At 48.0% G+C, this 20975-nt stretch overlaps 1 protein-coding gene across 5 annotated transcripts in view; it reads right to left on the bottom strand.

The window, feature by feature from the left end:
* The window catches only part of Kcnh1 (potassium voltage-gated channel subfamily H member 1), a 302612-nt gene that overhangs the window by 81314 nt on the left and 200323 nt on the right, over positions 1 to 20975 (bottom strand). For all 5 annotated transcript variants that reach the window (XM_017598933.3, NM_031742.3, XM_063272592.1 and 2 more), the window contains 2 exons: positions 12147 to 12346; positions 6475 to 6727 (listed from right to left, as the gene is read on the bottom strand). In XM_017598933.3, coding sequence (XP_017454422.1) covers positions 6475 to 6727; positions 12147 to 12346 — 453 coding nt within the window. The remainder of the gene's footprint in view (positions 1 to 6474; positions 6728 to 12146; positions 12347 to 20975) is intronic.

Genomic DNA, 20975 nt, shown 5'->3' with positions numbered 1-20975 from the left:
AGGGGGAGAGATGTAGACACATGCAGAGACACGCCATTTTCTCTGATTGGATAGTAACAAGCAAAAGAGCTGCTGCCAAGACATTCTTTTGGGGAAAAAAAAATCATGCTTAAAAATGATCGCCTAACAGTGTCTGGGAAAACAAATGAAGCTTTCTCAAGACTGTCTTGAAAAAAAAAAGTTTTAACTGTCATCTTGAAAATATCAGATGCTTATTTATTTGTGTGTGTTTGATGTATATATACATACGTATGTAAACATGTGTTTGCATGATGTAGAGATAAGAGGTCATTTGTTTGTGTGTGTGTGTTTGCTATGAGTACAAATGTGTGTGTGTATGTGTGTGTGTGTGTGTGTACACTTGATGTAGAGACCAGAGGTCATGTTTAGTGTATTCCTTTATTGGTATTGCCCTCAATTTTGGAGACAGAGCTACTCCGTGAACCTGGAGGCTACTGACTGGTGCAAGCCTTGGCACCCTCCAGTTCTTGCCCCTTTACCTCTAGGATCATAGTCTCCCTCCCCCCTCTCTCTGTCTCTCTCTGTCCCTGTCTCTCTGTCTCTGTCTCTCTGTCTCTCTTTTGTCTCTCTCTGTCTATCTCTCTGTCTTTCTATCTCTCTCTGTCTATCTCTGTCTCTCTCTGTCTCTGTCTTTGTCTCTCTGTCTCTGTCTCTCTGTCTATCTCTCTGTGTGTCTCTCTGGCTATCTCTCCCTCTGTCTCTCTGTCTCTCTCTGTCTCTGCCTCTCTCTGTGTGTCTCTTTCTCTCTGTCTCTGTCTCTGTCTCTGTCTCGCTCTCTCTCTCTCTCTCTCTCACACACACACACACACACACACACACACACACACACACACACACACTTTATAAGGGCACTGGGATCTGAACTCAAGTACTTTACCATCTCTCGAGACCCACACATGTTCTCTTAAAGATAGCCTGAAAGTCAGACAAATTTGATAAGAAAATGAAAATCTCCTCCTGCCTCACAAACAGGACATCTACCCCAGCTTGCTAGCCAGAACGCCCATGGAGTCTCATCTCCGTGTGCTTGTCTTCACGTAATTGGGATCAGTTGCAGCATACTCAAATAACATTTCACTCACCATTAGAGTTTCCAATATCACTTAAAGTTCCCTGTGAACATTCAGAACGGCTATACCCCATCTCTTTAAAAATGCTCTCAAATGCTTGGTCATTCAGGAAAAGGCTCGAAACTTTCGCCACTGGTTTTCCTTTCCCTTTCCCGTTTTACATTCCTTCTGTTAATTCTTAAATCTCTAGCTAGAGACCCGAGTGCCTTTCCTGGTCCCGACCTGTCTTCTTGTCCTGGTTCCAGACCCACCTTTCCAAGTAATGTTGGCTGCACCTCTGTCCAATGTCCTCAGGTCTCTACATGGAAGTCTAGTGGAAGCTTCACACTTTCTGCTCCGTGGCCACCTCTTTGTCAATACTTCTCTCTCACTTCCCAGACAGCAGAACCTGCCTCTGCCTCCCTGTTCACCCCATTGCATTCTAGTATTAACTTTTACAACCCAAGAGACTCTCTGTCCTCGCTTGTTTTCTATAAAACACTGACCAAAAACAGCTTGAGGAGGAAAGCATTTATTTTGCTCACATTTCTATGTGATCACAACCCAGTATCAAGGGAAATCAGGCCAGTAACTCAAGGTGGGACACAGAAAGCAGGGACTGAAGCAGAGACTGGGGAAAAGCATTGCTCACCGGCTTGTTCTTGCTTCCTAAGACCATCTGCCCAGGGGTAGCTTCACCGCAGCGGGCTGGGCCCGCCCACACTACTCATCAAAAAGACATCCTGTAGACTTGCCTACAGGCTGATCTAATGGGGGTATTTTCTCAATTGAGGTTCCCCTTCCCAGATAACTCTAGATGAATCAAACTGACAGAAAACTAACCAGGACACCTCTGCCCCTGACCGTTCACCCACCTGCACCTCCCAACTAAGTGTGGCAAATTCTGCAAATAAAAATATAGATATCCAGTCAAAACTGAACCAATGAATAATTTTCCTCAAATTGCATCCGATGCAATCTTTGGGGGGAAATTCATGCTTACAGTCGTTCATCGTTTCTATGTAATTCGAATGTTCCTTGTGGGCCTTCTCCATTTGTTCTGAGTGTAGCTCAGCGCTCTTTGTCTATCATGACCCACGGTGACCTCACAGATTCCATGTCTCTGGCCCCAGTCTTTACTGCTTTCGGAGCACAGCTCTCATGATGCCATGCTTCACTCGCTAGGGCCCCACTTCTCATGATGACACACTGCCGTCCACACCACCCTTGCTGCATCTTGTCACTGTCACCACAGCTCTGGGCTCCAGTTTAGGCGGCATGATCCACCACACAGGTCCCTTCCCCACAGCTGACCCATGCCCGACCTCATGACTCCATCTTCCCAGCCACTACCAAGGCAAAGACCTCACAGCCTGTTCTGTCAATCACTGGGAAGGCCCCTGCCTATGGGTTCCTGCCTCATTTCCTTCTCCATGTGCCTCCTTCCCTACTCCACAGCTAAGGTTGGCGATGTCAAACCACACATGAAATGACAACCAAGGCTTAGTGCTCCTGACGCCACAGTGCAGCAGGTTGGCAGAGCTGGGTGCACACCGAAGCAGGCAGCTCTGAGCTGATGGAACCAGCAAGGCCAGCTCCACTCACACTAGCCTCAGCCTGCGGCTTACACTCATGCTCACACTCACACTCTGCTCCAGTGACCCTACTGATGCTTTTCTACCCCAATGCTCAGCCTGCCACACTCCTTGGCACCTCCCAAGCTCTCAGTTTGGCTCTGCCTCCTCTGTGAGCGTTTACCTGCCTGCTTGCTCCAGGAGAGGGACAGAACAAGACCCCTTGTGCTCGTGTCACTAAGCATCTGTCTCAGCTCAGCACAATGGTCCCTGAAGACAAGGCTTTCTCTGTCCCCCAAAGAAAAGACCGTGGACAGCAGATGCTGCTAAATATCCAACCTAGAACGATGGCCCAAAGGAGGACCTTATCCAAGCAAAGGCAAGGTAGCCTTCCAACTCAGCAACTGCGGGAAGACGTCTCCGAGGGAAGTAAGGACGATGTCATAGCAAGGGTGCCAGAGGAGAAATCATAAGAGAGCCCTTCCATGGTCACTGTCTTCAGGGGACAGTGTGCTTTCAATCAGAGAGTGGCTGGCACGGCTCGAGACACACACACTTCCTAACTGCAACCTTTGATCAGCCCCAGAAACCAATTTACCAGGTCACTATATTCATTTTTATTTCTAACGAAGGGCAACCGATCGTAACAGAAAACATCGGACTGCATCTCCTACAACAGGACAAATGCTGCTGAGTTTTACTTCTGCATCCATCGGTTAGCAATGCAATGAGCATTTTATATCGTGGCTGTTGTCCCGAAAAAGTCTATAAGGTTTTAGTGATGGGGGATTCTATTTTGGGCTCATGCTAAGCCCACTCAGTTATGAATACTGTCCCTTCCTGTTCTTGGAGTCCGCACTAAAACTAAACAGAGAACGGGGTGGTACGGTCTAATTGGAGGAAGAACCACATCAGCAGGCTGTAAGTGACTGAACTGATAACAGGGGATCTGAGTCTGAGGGCACGGGCAGCTGTGCCCCTGTTTTCTCTATAGCCTCTTGCACGAACACTGGCATGTTCCCCTTTGTTTCTGGAGCACTGGGCACACAACACTGCTCAAAAGCTACTCATCCTTCAATCCCCCAGGAGCATCTCCATTTCCTATATAACCCTCGCTGTGCAGAGTGACAGCTCTCTAGAGTCAGTTGCTCCACATGCAGCTCTTGAGGCCTGGGATAAGATTTGGTCTAACTGTAGCAACCCACTCATGACAGGGCCTGTTCAACAGTTCTGGGAGAGAATACACTAAAGGGCATTGGAGGACAATGAAGGTCTAGTTCTCAGTCCCGTGTGATGCTCAAACCCTTTGTAGAAGAAACTGATTGCAGTTCATTGAACAAAAGTTATTCTAAGGAGAAAGGACTTTTAAAAAGCTCCAAGTGGGTGTTTCCAGGGAACAAACAGCTCGGAGTGTTGTATGCCTCACGGCCTAAAGGACAGGTTGACTCAAAGAACTTGTCATGTCCTTTTATAGACTGAGACTCTTGGCAAGCTGTTTAGGATATCGAGCCTGGACCTACTTTGGGGGCTCAATCTGGCTCTTGGGAAGCATAGAGGAGGCTTTTTCTAGCCTGGGCATCTTGAGAACAACCAACATGTTTAGTCCAAAGCGGTTGAGCTATATTTGAAGTCCAACCACACTGCTAACTGGAGCAGGCTGGATGCCCAGAGGGCTAGATTTGGAGAAGTGGAACCAGCCAAATCAACCAGGTTATGAAGTTGCTGCCTCCTAGGAAGCCCGGTGTACAGGGGAGGAGGGGAGGAATGGTTGTTTGTCCTCATCTCTCCTCAGGCTATCATCCCTCCATACTGAGTCTATTGTGCTGGTGTCTGTGGCAGGGCATTACAAAATCCCTGATCGTGGGAACACAAGAGATAATACTGGGCCTTGGGATGGATTCCTGGAAGCTTAAATAATGAGTGATCTGTGGGCAAATTGGTTCAAGATGCCTGACTCCGAAGGCTTACCTCTAGTCCAAATTCAAAGGATTGGTCAGTGGTTACATTTAGCTCAGGAATCCTGGCTAGCCCAATGTCCTCATTGGTGAATTTAAAGGGAGAGATAAGAACCCCTTCCTTCAGATACCCTACAACAATGTCTTCACCATTCCTGTGTTTGGCCCACAACCTCACTTCTCTGAGAGGAGGGAATGAGGAACAGCCAGGACTAGGCTGTCGGGCTCTATGGGCACTATGGTATCCAGCAGACAAGACACACTTCAGCTCCAACCCAGATTTAACAGGCCCCCCTCACCATATTCTGGCAAATGCTGAAGGAATATAAATCACCCTTGGGTTACCCTGAGCACAACATAGCCAGAAGGGTGAGTTGACAAGGTGCCCCAGGAGCAAGAAGGAAGCCATGTTTCAGGTACTCCAAAATCAGACAGGAGCAAATCGGCTTTAAAACTACCATTCGTCTTTACAGAGTCAGGCTTTTCATTCTAACATCACAGTAACGTAATCCCATCCATCTCACGTTTCTAGGAAATAAATCATGTGCGAACTTACGTCCGAAAACTGCAGCGGCACCAACAGTGCCAGCACCCACGTATTCCATTAGTCATCAGCGCATCGGTTTGAAAGCTAGGCAGGCATAGAGAGGCTGAAGACAGAGGGTACTAGGACAGGACTCCACAAGTCTGGTGGGAGCAGAAGGTCTGGAATCAGAGGTTGCTGGGATGGGACCCCATGGGCCTCAAACACTGGGAAGACATTTCCTTACCTCTCTGAATTTCAACTGTCTCACTTAAAGACCGAGAGTAATAAAGCCATTTTGCATGGTTAAATGAGGATCCATCTGCACAACATTGGGCAACAAGCAGGGATCCATAAGTGGTGATTTGTTGAGGTGTCTTGTCCTCTTAGAGAGATGTGTGCACTGAAGAGCTACCCTGTGGCTGCCTCAGAAGTTTCCCCATCACCACTGAAGGTCAAGCTCCCACGTTCGACACATCCCTGCTCTTCCCACATTCCTTCTTGCCATGTGTGGTGAACTAGTTAGTCTCCCTGTTATCCAATGAGAGATCCTACCTTTCCCAAGAGCAAACCGTCATTGGATTCCTTTGATTCGACTTTTTACATGCCTCAAAGTGACGCATTTCTCACCATCCACCCACATCCTAGTCCGTTAAGCACCTAGATAACATGTCTCTTACCTGCTTACCCTGTCCACTGCAGCCCAACCTCTACTTGCTGTCATTTTTCAAAAGTACAAACCTAACGGTGCCCCTTCCCTACTTTCAATTCACCATGGGTCACCTGCCCCACCCCTGCAAGGGAAATGAACATCCTTTAATGTGGTTCCTGGAGCCTAAGTCCATCAACTCTCTCCCAGTGTCATCTCCCATGGCGGCCCTTCCATGTGCCCCTGTCACACAAAGTGACTCAGAGTTTATCCCCCGTGAGTCACACCTGTCCCTGTGAATCACACCTGTCTCTCTCACAGAGGCTGACCTCTCTCTTTTTACAATCCTGTTTTTACCCTGCTTGGTGCTAAATCATTTTCAATTTTTTGGCTCCTTCTTGTGTGTCATTTTATATAGGAAGCATTGCCATTTGAATCCTGAGTCAGATGCCCTTCTGATATGTTCCAAATGGTGGCTTGTTTATTCATCTCTTCCAATAACCTGCAGCCCCCAGAGAAGAAAACCCAAGAGCCTTAAACATCAATCGGTCCAAAGTAGGCATTCCAACGTTTGTTGGATGGATGAATGGATGGAGAAATGAGCCTCCCACAAGGGGAAATCTCTGGTTAAATGTGGCTGTCCAGCGACTAAGACAACCCCAAGTATGATAGCAGGAGTACATCAAAAGTAGGCAGCACATACCTAGGATGGCCACCACCTCATCATCCTGGATCACCTCCAGGGAGCCCGAGACCACGAAGCAGAGGCTGTCCACACTCTCCCCGGCGTGATAGATGAGGTCCCCTGGGGCGCAGTGTACTGTCTGGAACTCCATGGCCAAGGCCCTCAGGCAACCATCGCTGGCCAGCCGGAAGGCGGGGTGTTCTTTGAACACTTTTCGGTTCAGGTGTACGCAAATGTCAGCTCGCATGTCCTTGGGGCAGATTTGCAGGACCTGGACAGACAAGGAAGAGACAGCGTGAGGTCCATTGCACAGACTCCTTCCCTCAGCTCCCCAGGTATGGGCCAGCACGAGGCCAGGCTGCACTCTTGTGCTTCAGTGCCCTGGGGAAGCCAGGCAGTGTCTGGGTTCTGGAACATTCTGCTGAATGTTCAGGATGCAGGTCTGAAAGTTAGGGCTAAGAGTGTATCGGGCATGGGAAAGGTCTCTGAGGAGATCCCATCTCAGCTGACAGCTTTAGAACGTGTCAGAGTGAACCTTGTGGAAGTGGAACATTATAGGAGATAGCAGACACAAATGCTCTGTAGCAATAGTCCACCCAGGTCAGGGGGAGGCCTAAGGAGACATCGTTCAGAGCAAACACAGAGCATGTGAGACACTTTCAAGTCAAAGAATGTAACCAGGGACACAGATAAGGAGATTGATGTCAGCTGAGAACCCAGAGTGGGATTAGAGAGCTTTGACTCTGCTTAGCAACACAAGAGTCAAAGGGAAGGGTGAGGGCGCTTAGCCTGGGCTGGTTCAGTGCAGCTAGCAAGAAGTGGCTATGTTCAGATTAATTCCACAAGCAAGCAAATATATATCTATATATCTATATCTATATCTATATATGTATATAATTTCTAAGGGGTACAGCATATTTTGACATACATACAACAGTAAACATACATGAACAAAGTAATCAATCTATACCCTTTATTTGTCAATTCTTTATGCTGAGAACATTCTAAAACGCTCTCTTCTGATCATTTGGAAATATACAGTTATTTGGTTAACGGGTACAAAATTACAGCCAGGAGAAACTGACTGGCATTCTATAACATAATGTGGTTACATTAGACTAGAGATTGTGTTCTGATTACATAGCTGGCAGGACTTGCTGATAAAGTGAATATGGGGTGGTATTTAAAGAGATCTGTCAAAGATAAGCCAGGGAAACTTCCAGTGTAGATGGGAGAGGTGCTTCTGAGACCCACGAGTAGCCAAGGAGTTGCTGGCATTCGATGGTTACTGGGAAAGGAGACTCACTTTTCATTGGGGATGTGGCCACTGGCAGGCAGCCCATGCCCTAGTGAATGGCCTCATCATCCATTTACACAACATCATTAACTAGTTAGACTCACTGGGATAAAGGAGGAGGAGGAAGAGGAGGAGGGGGGAGGAGGAAGAGGAAGAGGAGGAGGAGAAGGAAGAGGAGAAGGAAAAAGAGAGGGAGGAAAAAGAGGAGAAAGAGGAGGAGGAGGACAGGGAGAAGGGGAGGAGAAGGGGAGGAAGAGGAAGAGGAGGGGGAGCGGGAGGAGGAGATAGAGATGACAATGACAACAGACATGAAGTTGATAGAGACAGAGTAGTGGGTCCCTGGAACAGTTAGAGGGAGGTAGTTGGGTAGATAAGATAAAAACCATGCATTAGTTTTCAAAGAATAAATATACTTTATGGAAATGAGTTATATAAAGTCACATTTTCCCAAGTGTTTGTTGTCTGCCAGGAGTGGCTCAGCAAGTTGCCCATCCAGTTAATATTTATTTGCCAAGCATCCACAGAGTACCAGGTACCATTCTGGGCTCTACTGATGTGTTAGTTAAAGAACAATTAGACAAAAGTACTGGCCCTCATGGAACTTACTGTCTGGTAGGAAGAGGCAAGTGACTAAACAAAAGGTGGGTGCAGTTGCCAAGGACAATAAGGGAGACAAGAAGCATGGAGAACGAGGGGCCATAGCTTCACTTTGAAAGCTTGGTGTTCGTTTGCTAACTTGGTCCTCACAGAAACTCTAGGATGCGCTTTTAATTATTTCAGCTCAGATGAGAAAGCTGAGACACAGGGAAGCCCAATGTTCCCCAGCCAGGAAACAGTATATTTTGGCTTCCACACTAGGTAGCTTGATATCAAAGCCCAGTTATAGACTAACCAATCCCAATGCCAGGCAGCTCTGCAAAGCCAATGGGCTGCCATTTGACTTGTAGCATCCCTGCCCCGCCCATGGTACCCAGGAAGAAACCCAGAGCTTTGAACACGCCAGACAAGCACTCTACTGTCTGGACTGTGTCCCAGCCCTGACACGTACCATCTAAAAACCAAACTAGGAACCGCAGGCCATGTGGGTCTCGTTTTTCTAAACAACTGAAAATTTTCCCAGCTTTTTCAGAACAAGATATATTTCTGAGGACTGTTTCCAAGAAACCATCACATGGCTTTTGACAGCAAGCATTAAGGATAGATACAGCAGGACTTCCAGTGGACTTTTCCAGAGCATTTAGGAACATTTTTAAAAATAACTTTTCCTGTTCTATTCTGTGAATCAAGTAGGGGCATGAAGTTGAACGTGAATGCTCCCTGGCTCCTTCTTGCGGTGCTGGGAACCCTCCAGGACCCATTCCCATTTTAGCACCAGACACTTCCCTCTGCAGCTGTGACTTCTCCACCAGCCTCCCTGCCTTGCCGTGGATGGTTTCAGTCCTACCTTTGGTGTCCATGTGGCAGTGGAACAGGGTGTAGGGTGGGGAGGTCACATGACTGAAAGCCTAGCAACTTCTTTTCCGAGTGATTTAAGGGCACTGTGCTTTGCTTCTCCTGTACAGACTACAAACGCTCACTGCGAAGCTAAGGGAAGTTACACCTGTCTGAGTTACATCCTGATCTGCTTCCTGCTCTAGGTTGCAGAATGGCCAAAAAATGACTGTGTTTCTGGGAGAGTGGATGGAGGAATATATGCAAATTTTCAAAGACAATCTCTTGGCACAAAGCCTTAGATAAGAGATCACAGCAAACAAAACCTCCAGGGAGGTAAGCACTGACTAGGGCAGGAATACAAGCTGACTACTCAGTATCCCAGGCAGGTCCCTACCCAGCCCTGCGGGGATGGGGACAGGAAAAGGCTTTTCCCAGACAGCAGGATCTACAGAGTCATTTTAGTGCCTGGGAAAAAGGAGCTTTGGGGCAAAGATCAAAGTTCTTTCTGCTCCATTGACTGCCAGGCACCCACAGAACCAGCAGGCATTGTTACCAGTGCTGAGCTGGGAGAGCAGGAATAGCTGGGGCAGGAAGGTGGCAAAGCTGGGAGTCAGGCAGTGGCAATCCCTGCCCTGCCCATGTGTGAGCCTCTTCCTTCCTCCTTCTAACGTATGCATTACACCTATCTGGAAGGGGCAAAGCCTGCAAGATGGCTCAGTGGTATTAGAGGCAGACCACCAAGCTTAAGGACCTGAATTCCATCCCTGGAACTCACATGAAAGGAAAGAACAGATTCCAGTAAGACATAGTATGACACAGTGCACACACACGCATGCTCGCACACACACAGACTTACACACATGTACACACATGCATAGACATGTATAGGCACAGATGGACACACTTTTATACATGCATGCATACATACATGTGCACACACACATGAGGACACACATACACGCACACACATACATATACATGTATGGGCACAAATGCACACACATGCACATACCTTCATGCATGCATGCACACACATGTGCATAATGAGGACACACATACATATACATAACACACACACACATGCACACACCTACACACATAATGCATACACATGCATGCACACATGAGAGCACACACACACATACATATACATGCACACACACATGCATGCATACACAGGCACACACTTGCACACACATACACACACGCGCACACACACACGCACGCACGCACGCACACATGTATACAGGAAAATTATAGTTAAAAAATTTAAAAGAGGGAGGATGATAGGAAAAGAACAGGCTTTGGAGGCAAATGAAAACCAGGTCCAGATCCCAGTGCTACCCTAGACCTGGGGAAGAGGAAGGAGCCAGGCTTCTGGCCCTCCTCTTCGATAACCAGAGCTTCCAGCTACACCTTCCCCAGGGAGAAGTAAAGGCAACGTGGGTACAGTTGGTAAGAGAAAAATAACATTGGTTCTTTCTGCTTTTCCCCAATAAGATTTTGCCACATAGCCCAGGCTGGCTCAGACTCACAGTTGCCCTGCCTGTACCTCCAAGGCTGCTCTGCACTACCACACCTGGAAAAAACGTTTGTTCTCAGCGCACATTCAAGGAGTGGGAGTTGGTGCTGTGGTGGTCTTATCGTGACTCACAGACAGACAGACCCAAAGCAACAGGCCTTTGAAGTACAGTGTGGACAGAACTGAGCATCCCTTAAGCCTGCCAGAGCTTGGGTGTCTGTTCAGAGAGAGGAAGACAGGAATGCAGGTGGCTGATCTCACAGCCAGATCAATCTGGATTTCAATGTGTCCACAGGTACTTTCACCACGGTGCTACCATTTTCCTAATTCTATGGTAAAAGAAGCCATACTCCTTGGGTAGAGGGATGGGGTTTGGCAACAAGGGAAGTGGAGTCAGAGAGACCAGGGACAGAGAAATTGAGCTGAGGACAAGATTTTGATCATAGGAAAAACACAAAGCAGGGGCAGGAGATGTGTCTTAGGGCCTGTCTGACATGGATAAGGGGTGTCGTGGTTCAGATTTGTAACCCCAGAACAAAGGAGGTACAGTAAAACAGTGACTTCCAGGCTGACCTGTTTTAGAGGGAGTGGGGGACACAAGGATAAGCCATAAATGAGTCCTCTGTGTCCTTTCTCTTTCTCTGTTTTCCTGGCGTGAATCCGGAGGGGCACAACAGTTAGAGAACAACAGTTCTCAGGAGGGTCTGCCACCATCTGCGTCACACACCGAGCAACAGTGGCCAACTGACAACTGAGGTACACAGTTGTGCCACTCTTGCCTGGACTCGTCGGAGGCACAGTCTTACCAGGGTAATTACTGAGCCTGTCCACCCCCCACCACCCCAGAGCTCACGGGCCACGGATGGCGGTCAGGAGTCTAGTTTTAGCAACAGCACCATGGGATTCTTATCTGGACCAAGAGGAGGAAGAGATGGGTGTGCAGCGGCCTTAGGATCTGCATGCACTTACAAAACTGTAAAACTCACTCTAAGGGGAAGACAAGTATAACCAAGATCAATCATATTTAATGCAGTGTTTCTTTAAGAAAGTCAAGGTTCATTTTTTTTGTTTGTTTTGTTTTTTTTTTAAAGCCATGCTGAACAAAAAGTGTCAACATTTTGAAAAGAGGTGAGGTTGGCGAGCAGGGGGCCATCTGGGAACCTGGGGCAGAAGGAAACAGCCTCCTGTTCAGGGTCTTCATCGCATCACTGCACAAGACAGAGGGACGTCTGCTCCCCTCACTCCGGGAGATACACTGTGCCTTTCATTTCTTAAACGATGGCCCATAATTTCTGGTCCTTCAGGAAAGACAACAGACAGGCCATCCAAACCCCTGGAAGAAGGACCTGAGACTCCCAGAGGCCCCTGAGAGTTCTTAGCCTAGCCCGCTGGGGAAAGCAAGAGGACAGGTGGTAGGGCAGAGCCTCCCATGCTTACCTTCTCCGTGTCGATGCCGCGGGACATGGACCAGGTAGACACAATGTAGTCCATGACCCGCTCGCTCAGCCCCTTGGGCACCTGGTAGAGCTTCAGGAAATCCCGGACGCTGTTGAGCATCTCATGATACCTGTTGGTGTTGGCATACATCTGCTGGAAAATGGTCGTCACATTCCCAAAGATGGTGGCATACAGAAGGGCTGGAGACAAAGAGAGGAACGATGGGTGAGTGCTCCAGGAGCGCTCCACTAGCCAAACTGCAGTGCGTGACTCCCTCAGGGAAGGCCCACGGATGGAGCCGTGCTCCCTGATAGAGTGTCCAGACCTCGGGAGAGCCTCACATCTCAAGCTGAAGAGTTTGTAACAGGAGACAACTAGGACCGATGGAGTGTTAGGCAGGGTCCACGATGAGACCTGGTGCAGCTCGCACCTCAGACCCATGTAGCAAGAAAGAAGCCATTTTATACTTGTCACAGAAAGTCTGAGCTTAAGGCCACCAATCACACGTGTGTCTATGTCCCCATGCCTGAGGTCACCAGCCAAGTGTGTCTCCATGGTAGAAGGCATGGCAGCAGGCAGCATGGTGGCTAGAGGAGCCACTGCAGGCTTATGTCTTAAACCACAAGCATGGAGCAGAGATAGCTTTGAACTCTCAAAGCCAGCAACGTTCATCCTCTAACCAGGTCATACATCCTGAATCTCCAAAACAGTGCCACCAACTGGGGACAGCCAAGTCCCCAAATGTCTGAGCCTACGGGTAATTACCATTCAAACCACCACACCTAATTATGTTCATGCTGTATTTTCTGTCTTTGCTGTTGAGAATGCTTCTGTTCATTCTGGTGTGACCGTGATGGAGGAGGGGCAGAAACATGTTCCTACCTGTAAATCTCAGTATCTGGGCAGAAATGAGTAGTAACCATGAGGAAAGAGGGAGCACCTGCTCACTGCCTGCCAGCAAATCTACCCCATAGAGAGGAGTTACCCGGAATGCAAACTCTGCCTTAGAGCCTAAAGCTCTGTTCAGAGTCCCAGGCCCACTGCTGACCTAGGGCAACCACCTGCCCTCTTGAAATGTCTTCATATGCTATAGGGTTCCTGTTTGGGTCAGAGTTGAGCTTTTGAGGGAGGGTCTCACTAGTGGCTCAGAGTGGCCTGAAATGCACTGTATAAACTAGGTTATTCTAGAACCTACAGTAGCTAGCCCTGCCTTAGTCTCTCAAGGGCTGCAATGACTGGTGAATGTCACACAACTCGCTCAGATAGGATTTTAATAAATAGACTAGTATCCATAAGTGCCTATAGCAGGACCCAGGACCCGTGCAACACTGAGTATGCAGGTGTGTTGCACCCAGTCCTGGGAGGAAACACAAGAGAGGATATCCTGGGCTCTGAGGTGAAACCAGGCCTTTTCAGGGCCTCCTGTAATTTACTCCCAAAGACTCGTGTGTTTGAACACTTCTATTTGGGAAGGCTGTGGAGCCACAAGGAACCAGAGGCTTGCTGGGGAAATTGGGTCATCGGGTACCCTGAGGTTTCACAGCCAGCCCCATGTGCTGATGGCGCTCTGCCCTCCCACTGTAGGTGCAGCACAGACACACCCTGACTAGCTGCCTCAAGCTCCTGCTGTCACTATGTCCCCACCACAAGGGACTGTAGCCCATCAAACTGTGAGCCAGAGTAAACACTCCTTCCCTGAAGCTGCTTCTTATCAAATGTTTTGTCCTTGCCATAATCAGAAAGGGAACTGGTGCGGTTGTACTGTTTATGATGGTTACATCAACAAGCCAGCAGGGTAAGCGCCAGAGTGACGATGGCTGACCCACTCCACAGTCAACCTTAGCATTCCTTCCTACACCACTCAATGTTTATAGCTGAACTTCAGTTGTTCCAGATCGTGCCCCCTGGGTCTTGGCTATAATCTACCGCCCTTCCAGGACTAGGCTAGTTTGAACTTTTCTTTACATATGCTCTCTGACCTCCAGAAACTACAGTCCAGTCATTTCAGAGGCTTCTTCCTCTGCATTCAGTACTCTCTTAATAAACACTGTAGATAAACAACTGTAAGGCTGTTAGGAGGTTAGTTTGTGTGTGTTCAAACAGACCAGCAAGACCCTATTACCTTGGTCTATGGGAGGAATGCAGGTAACAGGATGGTGTTTCCATGGACTCCTCAGGCAGCTTTGAGCATGCTGAGTTTGAGATGCTCTGCCTGTGCATGTGAGCCTGATGTTTCACTAGTGGACTGAGTGCAATGCCCTACACCAATGATTGACTGACACAGAGAGGATACTCAGCTATAGTCAGGGTACAGAAGGTCTCAGCTAATATCATTCCACAGAATGAGAGTCGCACACTCAGGAGCAGAGACAGAACCCCACGGCAGGCAACACCCCATGAGCCTGAGACTGGGAGGGACTTGACTATACTCACTCTGGATTTCCTGCAAGGCCTGGCCTTATGAACCTCCACTTGCCCAGACACTGCCCAGTCAGAAAGTGACTCTCAGAGACTGTAAAACACACCTATTTCCCTACTTATAGCAAGGAATGCCTGAAAATTCATTTAATACCATGCTAAATATAGGACAAATGCCTAAATTACCTCAAACTCCACACACTAGGGAACATCCCTTAGCAAACACTGTTCTTACCGGGAGACAGGAGGTCATTTCCAGCCACTTCTAGTCTATCGAATGAAATAACAGTGCCCACAGCATTATAACCCATTAGCAATACACTGAGCCATTTGGCTGACCAGCGTTTTAATAGCCCTGCAGATAAAAGGAAATTTCCACAGGCAAATACCCCTGTGAAGGAACCAGGATGCTCAGACACTGGTTGTAAGGGTCTCCCAGTGATTCGCTTCTTTGACTTGGCTTGTACTTGCTGAGTCCTGGGTCACAGGTATCTTGCTGCCCAGAAGGTTTATAAGCCCATGCCTTGTCTCATTCTGGGATGAGAGATGAGGTTGTTCCCACACTAATTAAAAAGCAGCTTGGAAGAACACATACTTTTTAAGCTGCTTAAACACACAGGACTTCCAGGCCTACTTTCCAATGGCGGTCATACCTAAAGCTCCCAAAAACCTGGACTTTCCCTCCCACTTCTCAAAACGAAGATAAAGTGGAAGACTTCTCGGAAGACACTGTTCTCTTCCTGACCACCTGAACTCTGGACATCACAATGATGGTGCAAGAGCAGTGAGCAAAATGCCTCTCCCACTCACAACATGAAGGAGAGATTAAATCACACTGACAGCTGATGGCTCTGCTCTTGGTCCGCCAAGCCTGTTGTGATTTTCTATGTTGATCAGCCTTCACCTTTCAGGTTTTGAAGTGTCATTTAGTTGCTACGTGACAGTGTAGTTGGACATAGAGGGCCACACAGTGATCCAGTGAGTATAAGAAGAAGACAAGATCAACTACAGTAACAGAGTGTTTATGTAGCTGCTGTCACCTGCAAGCCTTTGTCCTGGGCACTTGTACACATGGTGTGTGGTCATGGGAGATTCTATCTTTATTGTATTGAAACTGGTGAAAAAGAGGCCAAGTGATTCATCAAAACCATAGAGCCAGCAAGCAACAGAAGAGGATTCACACCTGAGCTAGCCACAAACAGATGAGAATTCACACCTGAGCCAGTCACAAACAGATGAGGATTCACACCTGAGCCAGTCACAAACAGATGAGGATTCACACCTGAGTCAGCAACAAACAGATGAGGATTCACACCTGAACCAGCCACAAACAGATGAGGATTCACACCTGAGCCAGCAACAAACATGTGAGGACTCACACATGAGCCAGCAAGGAACAGGATTCAAACCTGAGCAAGTGGCTTGTAAAATACTCACGCATGGCACCAAACATGCCTCTACCCTCTATACACACATCCAATGGGGCCAGGCACTGTCCTGGTGTTTCATATGCACGCACACTCTAACACATATATTAGTGAGGTTCTTATAATGTCCAGTGAGGTGGTGTCTACCATTAGCCTTATCGTGAGAGATAGATGAGCCCATGTTTGTTAGAACAGCAACAGAATATGGATATAGAGCACACAAATAAAATTGTGCCACTCCAGTTTTTCAGCCAAGTGCTAGTCAACAAGAAGAAACCTGGGCGCTGTGGTGTTTATGAGTCCCCGGAGTACTCTGAGCCTCATCTTGGCTCACTTGCACTCTCCAGCTGAGCCCCAGTCATAGTTCTTCAAGCACCGTTTGAGGTGGGTGAGCCTAACAGTCCATATGGGAGATTCAAGGGTTTGCGCACCTATGGACCAAATGGTGATGGAGGGAACCCTGATAAACTACTCACAACATTCAAAGGTGAACTATAAACCTCCTTTCAGACAGCATCAGGAAGCAAGATGACTATTCAAGAACAGAAAAGAAAGAGAGAGCTAGAGATGGGACGCTGGAAGCTCATCTTCATTTCATAGCCTACAAATGGCTCCTCTCCGGCCAATGTACAGGGGCCATGACTTCACAGTTCCTGGAAGGGCAATCCTTCCACTTCTCTTTCAAGCCTTGGGTTTCAACTTCACTCCAAGAAGATCTACTGAGCTAAGGAGCCTCCTGCAGCTGATGGTGTCTTAGTTAGGGTTTCATTGCTGTGAAGAGACACTACAACCATGGCAACTCTTAAAAAGGAAGGCATTTAATTGGGGCTGGCTTACAGTTCAGAGGTTCAGTCCATTACCAGCATGATGGAAAGCATGGCAGATCAGCAGGAAGAGAGTGAGTGAGACACTGGGCCTGGTTTAAGCATCTGAGACCTCAAAGCCCATCCCCACTTCTGCCAACAAAGCTGCACCTACTCCAACAAGGCCACACCCACTCCAACAAAGCTATACCTACTCCAAGGCCACACCCACTCCAACAAGGCCACACCCACTCCAACAAGGCCACACCTACTCCAACAAAGTCACACCCACACCAAGGCCACACCTACTCCAACAAAGCCACACCCACACCAAGGCCACACCCACTCCAACAAAGCCACACCCATGCCAAGACCACACCTACTCCAACAAAGCTTACCTACTCAAGGCCACACCTACTTCAACAAAGCCTCACCTTGTAATATCATATGGGCCCGTGGGGGCCACTGTCATTCAAACCACCACAGAGGGAGAGGGTAAAATTTCTTGAAGGGCAGATTTGTATGGGCTGAGGCAGTGCTACTCACATGCAACCTTGACTTCTGGTCTGAGGAAGAAATGACAGGCCAAAGCATGTAGAGAGGGCTCTGAGGGTGAACCTGACCATAAGCTGTCCCACTGAAGTGGGCAGGAGTGAGCACAGTACTGCTAAAGCTTTAGTCAGTGTGTGTGGGAGAGCACCTTTACCCACACTGTGTACAATGGCCGGCACAAAGTGCCTGACTGGGATTAAGTGGCTATATCAGAACACAAAGGACTGTCTGGTTTAGACAAGGGGCATGTGTTTCTCACAGCTCCGGAAGTTCAGGGTCAGATTGTGGCTAAGTACTCTGATCTTTACACAGCAGAATGGGGGAACATTTCTCTATCTCTTCCCATAAGGGCATTAATCTCTTCACAAGGGTTCTATGTACCATAGCATACGGTGATTATAAAAGTTAGACCATCTTCTAACTAATGTTTTAATGCACTTCTAACTCCCCAAGACAGTACATCCACGAGTCAGAAGTCTCCCCTGTCAGTCATTCTGGATACTCCCCAGCCTCTGCTAAGCAGATGGTGGCAGGGTGCTAAGAGATCAACTCTGTGATGACCAGCGACAGCAGGTTACCTCTAGCTCTTCCTTTATTTATGTGTCCCACAAATGGTGAGGAACCACTCCTTATACCAGGCAAAGATTAGCACTCAGCTGCTGTGTCCCATTAAGTCTGATTCTGTGAGAATAAAGGACACCTGCCAAGGTGCTGTGAAGGGATGCCTGCCCTATACTAGAGATGGTGGACGTTAGCAGGACACCCATCCCACTCAGATAAGTTCCTGAAAGGAAGCGGGAATTTGGATGATGGGGGTAGGGGGGCACTGATTCAGAGCCTGGGGGCACAGGATGTGTGTAGGGAGTAATATGAGAACTGAGAGCAGAAAGCTGGTGGGGTAGGTATGAAGCCTAAAGCTAGTTATCAGGAGCTTCCCACAATCCTCTGACAGGTTCTGTGGACCCACGGACCTTTCAGGACTCTTATTAGAATACTGAGCGTGTGGAAGCCAGCCGAGGTGGGAAATTTGCACATGCTCAGTAACGACCAAAGCATGGCTGAGTTGGTACATTTACTTCAAGCTCTTCCTCATCTCTTGGGCACTCACTTGCCAGAAAGATGGCAGACCGTGAGATGGGGCACCTGTGGACAGACCACACAGAAAGGAGTCCAGGTCCCTGGCCCCAATCCCCGGCCAAGTTCTCAGCCTTCAACGATGGACCGACTTGTCCCAGAAGGTCCCAGAGAGAGGAGGAGTGAGTCTCTGTATCCTGGTGTGGTCATTCAGGTTAATGTCAGTTCTGCCTACATCAGATCAGATCAACAAGCTGGCCAGGAGCAGGGCTCACAGCCAGTGCTCGGGCCAAGTGCACTTGGAGGGGCTGTGACTCACCCGCCACTTGTCTGACTACAGCGATAGAAGGCAAAGGACGACGTAGGGCAGAAGCTCTGGGTTAACTGCAAGAGTGCAAACTGCAGGATGTGCACGGTGTGTGCGTCTCCCTTTCTCTGTTCTGAGCACCTTGCTCAGACACAAATTTGTCTGTGGAAGCTAATAAAAATCGTGTTGGCTCTTCGTTCATCCCTAACCGCCTTTGTAATTTCAACATTGTATCTTAACAAAAGTGGTGGTCTGAGGCTGATACTTGCAAAAGTCAGGTTTTTTTTTTTTTCTTTTTTTTTTGCTTGACTCCAAAAGCACTGCTTGCGGGTGAGTTGCAAGTGTAGCAGTGAGTTATGGGAAAGTTCTACACACACCCTCCTAGTTCTTGAAACCCACCCATTAACTTGCCCATAACTTCACCAAGGGGGTTGCTTAAGGATGTCACGTTACAGAGATAAAAATAACAAGAATAGTGATAGAAGAGGAAGGCAAAAGGCAAAGAAGACACAGAAAGTCCAGGCACAGCCAAGGGTATGGCGTGGGTCTTATGAAGGAGACCCCAGAAGTTATTCCTTTTGAAGAGACCACATCTCTGGAGAGACGCAGGGCAGCCTCCAGCTCAGGGTTTCAGCTGAGAACATCTAAGAAGCATTTCTCTCCCACTCGTGAAGTTGTTGGTGGAAGCATGCCACAGCCACTCCAAGCGCACGGAGACTAGTCACAATATTCAGCAAGTTACTTCCAATGGACAGCCTGTGACAAACAGCTTAGCACGTGTGCCTTTGTGTGCAGAGCCCACTGAGCAATTACCTGTCCCCTCTGCCCAGGCTGTGTGGGCACAGAGCCCAGTGCTTGACCCTGCAGACTTGGCACATGGACAGTCACAGCCCAGTGGGAAACATGCTGACCCTCAGAGCACCCATGTCTCAAGCCTAGACTGACTATAAATGACCTGTAACAATGTTACAACAACAGCAACAACACCCTTTAACAAGTCAGCCATAAACCCTTTAAGACTTGCCCTCTCCCTAGGTTGTAACTTTATCTTACAATAAGCATTAGAAGGCTTTCAAGGAGTCAGTCTAAAGAAGGGGTGATATCAAAGACAAGGCAATTTCTGCACTAAAGGAGCTCTTCGTACACAGATAAAAAGTGGTTATTTAAAGCCCATGTTTACACATTACGGCTCATATGTAAACATTACACTATTCTGATTGCTAGGAACTAGGCAGAGGAAGGTCTATTCCAATGCTCTTAAAAGAGGACCCAGGGATAAGCACACTGATTCGCCCCCTTAGGTTTACACAACAGTGTAAGTTCAGGGCACATGGAGGTAAAAGAACAAGCAATTTGGGACCAGAAAGATCTGGGTCACTAAGAGTTTCCTCACACCATCACCCTGGCTTGCTAATTTGGTTAAAATGGATCTTTGGTCTTTGGTTTTCTTATCTGTTGAGTGGAGGAAGGCACGTGTGAAGGCACAGTTCTAGGAGGAAGAACTGTGAAGGCTGGGAAGGTGTAGAGGACTCACCTGATGGTAGTTGGGTTTAGTGGGGTTCCTCATCGAGTGCTGATTACATACCCAACTCACAGACTTACAGATACCAAGACTTACAATGTGATACAAGGGCAAGCAGGCAAAGGCCTTAACCCAGTGAAACAAAAGCAGCAACAAACTGGGCATCGTTAAAGACAGCTGCCTCCAAGTTGCCATAGTAACAAGGAGAGGTGACACACTTAAAGCTTCTGTTGCCGGGACATCTCTCACTACTCTCCCTCTCCTGAGTAACTATGAACTCTAGGTATGTAAGGCCTTGTTTCCCATCTGAGCATAGACAGATCATGCAGAGGGATGGGTGGGCCAGGAACAGAGCCAGGGTTCACTCCCATGGGACCCACTGAGCAGTAAGCTCTCAGTAAGAGCATGCTTGCTACGACTTGACTGTTGGTGTCTCTCCAAAATGCGTGTTGAAACTTAATCTCTTGCGCAAAAGAATTAAGATGTGAGCCCTGTCAGGGGGTAATTAGGTCCCAAGGACTCTGTCCTTGTGACTGGAAGCAGTGCCCTTAATAAGAGCTTGAGAAAATCCGCGTCTTTTGCCTTTCTGGCATGTAAGAACACAGCAGCAAAGACTTCCCACCATCTAGAACTGTGAGAAATTACCCAGACCCTGGAATTGTGTTACAAGCAGCTCAGATGGACTAAGGGAGTACTTTACTGAAGTCAGCTCTAAGGATCAGAATG

The sequence above is a fragment of the Rattus norvegicus genome, chromosome 13 (genome assembly GCF_036323735.1).
Source record: "Rattus norvegicus strain BN/NHsdMcwi chromosome 13, GRCr8, whole genome shotgun sequence".
In the NCBI taxonomy this organism is placed as follows: Eukaryota; Metazoa; Chordata; class Mammalia; order Rodentia; family Muridae; genus Rattus; species Rattus norvegicus.
The sequence above is the reverse complement of the archived record's forward strand: the minus strand, read 5'-3'. Positions and strand labels throughout refer to the sequence as shown.